The 5,998-nt window shown below is 38.9% G+C and overlaps 1 protein-coding gene across 1 annotated transcript in view; it reads left to right on the top strand.

Annotated features, from left to right (window-relative positions):
* The window catches only part of dnah9 (dynein, axonemal, heavy chain 9), a 428,033-nt gene that overhangs the window by 72,729 nt on the left and 349,306 nt on the right, over nucleotides 1–5,998 (top strand). The window contains exon 30 of the mRNA XM_037691599.1: nucleotides 3,762–3,887. Within this exon, the coding sequence (XP_037547527.1) occupies nucleotides 3,762–3,887 (126 nt within the window). The remainder of the gene's footprint in view (nucleotides 1–3,761; nucleotides 3,888–5,998) is intronic.

The raw sequence follows: 5,998 nt of genomic DNA, 5'->3' as shown, positions 1-5,998 counted from the left end.
GCTTTACACATTTTGTCCAGCATGTCTTCATCTTGGGAGGCTTCTAAAATTTAATGGTTTCTTCTAATTCCTGAATATGTTTATTTTCTTTTTTCTTCTTATATGATGAGAATGGGATTATTTTACCTCTCATCACTGCTTTCCCTGCCTCCCTGAGAACAGATGCTGATGTTCCATGCAAGCCATTATACTCCAGATATGAAGCCCACTTTTCTCTAAAATATTTGATAAAATCTTTATCCTCAAGCAATGGTATATTGCATCTCCAGTTTATACTTTTTGGGATTTCTTTTCTGTTTGCTAGAGTTAAAGAGACAGGAAAAATCAAAAAACAAACAAAAAAAAGTGTTCTGTTAGGACAAGGTGTGAGATCTTTTTTGTAATGCCACTATCCTCTCCTCATGACTTTGTCCCTTTTTCTATCTAAAAAATGTATTATGTAAAGGATAAGAAGGCCATGCTTTACAGCAGCAGCTACATGCACTCCGTCCATCTTTCAGACAACTGTACGGACATATTCTTGTTGTATCTCAGTGCAATGATAATAAAGCTTATTCTGAATCTGATAAACATCTTCGGTGTCCTCCTGAGACAATACAGAAAGACACATCAGCTCCCAAACTCCCCACAGATCCATGGCATAACCTGCCGCGTGTGTCTCAGTGGGGCACGAGGGTTTTCCAGGGCTCTGTCGCTTTGTTGAAAAGATTTTATCGATAGCGTTGAAAGTCCAGCTCACCAGATCCATGATAGTAGTTTTAGTTTCAGAAGATGTGTAAAATAGGAGCTCTGAAACACAGACAGAGAGCAACAAAAAGCAGGAGTACAGGATAACAGGAGGAGGAGGAAAAGGTGTCTGCCTTGCACAAGAGTGAGTGAGGGAAAAAAATGCACAATTAATTTAAAACATTTATGAATTCACATGGTTTAAGTAATTAAAAAAACATTTAAAACAAAACTATTAATCAGCATTTGTTTCCCAAGGTTTTTATCCTGCTGCTGTTACTGCTGCAGATACCATCTTTGAAAATAACTAATAAAGATGATGAAGTGAGTTGAGCCTACATCTACTTTCTTCCTGGATCTTTAAAGTCAGATCATCATTGGTTTAAAAAAGAAAATACTTGACACAGGCTGAAATTATGCTCAGCAAAGTTGTCAAAAATACAGAATCTACCAATTTCAATAAAATTTGTTTATAAACAAAAAAAAAGTTTACTAAAAGCATTGGGAAACAGTCTGTTTTAAAAAAATATTAATGTGCATGTGTAAAATTGCATACCACACCCCCAAATAATTACCTAGCTATTTCCAGTCGGTGTTAGTCTTTATTGTTTTGATTCTTTTCACGTCCTTCTTTCATAGACTGGTACATAGAAACATATTTGGCAATGAGTTTTATTGGTATTTTATGTTGTGATTGCAATGTGCAATGTTGCCTGGTGTCTGAATGACTGCAGAGCAGCTGGAACAGACTTAGATATGAATAATGTTTAGACTAAGTGTATTTCAACAAACTGGAAGTAAACATTAAACTATTTAGACCACAAAGCATTACAAAACATCAATATTTTTTAAATATGAGAGGGAGATGTCCCTCTCACATCTCACATCACAAATTACCACGACACCTATGCCGCTCACCAATTGGCGCTTTTAAAAATACAATTGGTGTCTGGTTTCAGTTTGACGAGTTAGCACACAAAATAAGTTCCACTGATTCTCACACACATTAAATTTGCTCCGCATGGCAATTCTGTTGCAGTTGTGACTAAACCTTATCTCTCCAGAACACTGAGCATGGTGGTGAATGGAGGATGATTTGGACTTCTTCACAGCCTTAGGATCTGGACACCTTCCAGTTGATCAGAAACTTATAAACTACTATGTAAAAAAATAAAAGAATAAAAATGGTTACTGGTTATCATGCAAAAGTGGTTCATAACATCAAAGTTCATGCTCAATAATCCATCTCAGAAAAAAAAAGAAACCGTCCAGATGACCTGACTGAACATTGTTGGATTTATTATACCTGGATTATTGAGCAATAACTTTAGTGTTTTGAAGTCATCTTACCACCAGCAAACTGTTTTTTTTCCCACTGTGGAGTATGTTGTTTGTGGAGATCAGTTTGTTTGGTGTCTCTTCATTTTGAAGAAGTCCTTTGGATGAAGGATGAAACATATCAGCAAAAAAAGAAACCATTTAGATGACCTGACTGAACTTTGTTGGGTCACTGATCATGTGCTATAGAAAATTGCTGAGAGTTATTGCTACTGAAATGTTTTACAAGCGGTCGATCATGGGATGGATTTAGTTTTTCCACACAAAGATTGTTCGTTTTGATTTCATTTCTGTTTAACAAATAATACATTAGTGAAATCTTAGCAATTTAAAGATTTTTTTTTTATTGTCAGTCCCCAACATATGCTCAGGCGTACTGGAAAACCGAGATCCAGTTTCTCTCTCGACTACTAAAAATGGAAATAGATTTTGAAAAGGAAATAAATAAAACTGCCATTTGATTTTACGGGAGAACAAAGGAAATATACAGATATAAGATATCACAGGCTGCAATATTACAGACAAATGAAAGTGATTTTGTTTATGCCCCCAGGAATTGTACACATCAAAACCCATAAATCCATTAATTTTCCATTACAGACCTTTGTATGTGCAAGGCTCAACTTCCATCTGAATGCACTTTAATGACGTCATTATGTTCAGGAAAGAGAGCCTGTTTGTGCCAACTATAACAAGAGGTGGACAGTAACAAACTACAGGACATTTACTTGCATTAGTGTAATCAAGTATTAGAGGTTCTGTTGTAGCTTGTTCAGCACCTCGTCTCATGATCCAGGGACAGTGAGTTTGAGCCCAGGTTGTGTCAGGAAGCATGGCATGCAGTGCAAAACACTTGTCCAATATTTTGTGTGAGTTTGTTCGCTGTGGCAACCCCAGCAGAAAGTAAAACGAGTTATCGGTAGTATTAATTTTGTGTGTGTTGTTTTGTTCCCCACTGCAAAAAAAGAGGGAGAATTGGAAACCCTCCATTCAGCCGCCCATCTGCGCGTGTTTTGAGCATGATAACTTGAAAAACAATTGAGGTACCGACTTGCATTTTGGTGTGAGGCTACATCTAAGTGTAAGAAAAGTTCCTTTCGAAAATTGGGTTGCCATGTCAAATTGCAAAATGGCAACTGCCATGGTGGTGAGACCAGCTATGTTGTATGGTCTGGAGACAGTGGCATTGACACAAAGACAGGAGGAAGAACTTTAAGTAGCAGAAAAGAAGATTGAGATTCCCCTTAGGAGTGGAAAGGCTGGATAAGATTAGGAATGAGATCAGAGGTACAGCACAGGTTGAACAACTGTGAGATAAAGTTAGAGAGACCAAAATGAGATGGTTTGGACATATCCAGAGGAGGGACAGTGGGTATATTGGTAGAGGGATGTTAGAAATGCAGCTGCCAGGAAAAAGACAAAGAGGAGATATATGGATGCAGTTAGAGAGGACATGGAGATAGATGGAGTGAGGACAGAGTGAGATGGAGGAAGATAACTCGCTGTGGAGACCCCTGAAGAGGGAACAGCTGAAAGAAGAAGTTGGTTTTACCTTTTCTTAGGTCAGTTTTTCACACATGCAAATTTACTTGCACTTGAGCAAGATTTTAACAGTAAATCTACTTTTCCTAGTTCTCTCCCCACCTCTGGTTTAAACAGACTTTGTGGTGTTTTACTACATCTTTGCTCTTGTTCAGGTGGAGATGTGGTTGAACCGGCTGCTGGACACCATGCGCTCCACCGTCCGTCATGAAATGACTGAAGCAGTGATGACATATGAGGATAAACCCAGGGAGCAGTGGCTGTTTGACTATCCAGCTCAGGTAAATGTGCACATTTATCTAATCACACATATTCTGGGGAACGGCAGTCTCCAAAATATCTTGAACATTGGCTGTGCAAAATGTATCCGCATTAATCTGTGGTTGCAAACTTTCAGAATTCAGGGAGACTTTCGTAACAAATTCAGATTTCCATTTCTGTTCTGTGTCTCTACTAGTCTCCAGTAGTTGCAGCCCAGTAAGATTTGGGTTTAATGGTTTACAGCTGAAGCCAGATGAGGATTTTCAGCAGGGACAATTAGTGTTATAAGGAGTGGGAACAATAATGAGTATGAACCTGTGAAAATGGGGCAATTCTCCCCCATTGCCACTGTCCTGAAACAGTTTTATGTTTTTAATGACAACACATGGGGCCTAAAAGTATTAACTCAGGTGCAGATATGAGTTTAGAGCCACAAAGAACAGGAATTAAAACACTATTTCTGCTGCTAAATTGTATTTCACATTCTCCATACACTCATCAGGCTCTTTAGCATTTATTGTTCTTTCCATTCTTTCCAATATAGTTAAAGCTTTTTTGTTTTGTTCTTGTTTTGAATAAAACCCCTTAAGAGAGAGGTAAAACTTTCACATCACTTTTGGTATTTTCTATCTCTGGGATCTTTTTTTTTATTTTTTATTCCTTCGTGTTGAGTCCTCAGAAAGCAGTGAAAACAGTGAATATTTTTGCATATTATTAACCTTTTCATAAGTAATTTGCTCCTCTATTTAATTTTTGTATGACAAAATCAGGAGCTTAAGCATAGAATCTGGGCTTCAACTAGGATATTCATTGAATTGGTGACAATTCAGTCATTAAAAATCACTTTATTGTAAACTTTTCTGTCATTATTAAAATAATCCACCAAAACACTTTTTGTTCCACATCATGGAGCAAAGAAGGGGAATTTAAAAATAATCTCTGTTTGTCCATCCGTGCACATTGTGAGCATGATGACTTGAAAAATAAGAGAAGTACTGAAATCCATTTTGGTGTGTGGCTGTATCTCGGTGTAGGAAAAGTTAGTATCCTAAAGTGGGTCACCACGTCAAAATCCAAGATGAATGCCACCATATCAAAACCAAAGTCAAAGTTTCTTCATTGTTTGTTCGTATCACATGTGGTACATGTGGTGCAAAATTGTGTACACAGGGTTCCAGTTACATTCAACAAAAGTATAAATTGTAAAGAAAAGCAGTAATGAGATCTAAAATAAGAACTAAGAAATATGCTAAAACTAAAAATACACTAAGCACTAATAGTCCAAAAACAATATGCCCAACAACAGCAGCACGAACACGAGTCTGTGTAAGCAGATGCGTACGAATGAACACAGCAGCATGAACTAAATCAGCAAAAGCTCAGCAGCATGGATAGTCAGCAGCACATATCAGCAATCAAATGGCATTACAGCGATAATCCTGGTTAGATATTCACGAGTTTAACAGCTTCAGGGTAGAAGCTGTTCCTCAGTCTAGTGGTTCTGCAATTAATGCTCCTTAACCTCCTTCCTGAGGGAAGGGGGGCAAAAAGTGTGTTCTGGGTGAGTGGGGACCTTCATGATGCAGGTGGCCCTCTTCCTGCATCTGGAGGTGTAAATATCTGTGATGGTGGGGAGACTGACTCCAACAGTTTTCTGTGCAGCCTTCACCACTCTCTGCAAAGCTTTTAATTTCTGCAGCTGTGCAGCCTCCATGCCACACGTTAATGCTGGAGCACAGGATGCTCTCCACTGCACACCTGTAGAAGGAGGTGAGGACTGAGCTTCCCAGACCAGCTCGTCTCAGCCGCCCGAGGAAGTAGAGTCTCTGATGAGCTTTCTTGATCAGGCTGGTGGTGTTGTTGCCCCAGCTGAGGTTGTAGTTCAGGTGCATATCAAAGTACTTGTAGCTGGAGACCACTTCCACTGCAGATCCTCTTATGTTCAGGGGGAAAGGGGTAGGTGTGTTTGTTCCTTCTGAAGTCCACAACCTTTTTTTTGTCTTCTTCACATGATATGGAGGTTGTTCTTCCTGCACCAGCTCTCCAGGTGTTCCACCTCCTGCCTGTAACTGGACTCACACACACACACACACACACACACACACACACACACACACACACACACACACAA

The sequence above is a fragment of the Nematolebias whitei genome, chromosome 17 (assembly GCF_014905685.2).
Source record: "Nematolebias whitei isolate Nwh7 chromosome 17, NemWhi1, whole genome shotgun sequence".
Classification (NCBI taxonomy): Eukaryota; Metazoa; Chordata; class Actinopteri; order Cyprinodontiformes; family Rivulidae; genus Nematolebias; species Nematolebias whitei.
This window is presented reverse-complemented; position numbering and strand designations above follow the sequence as displayed.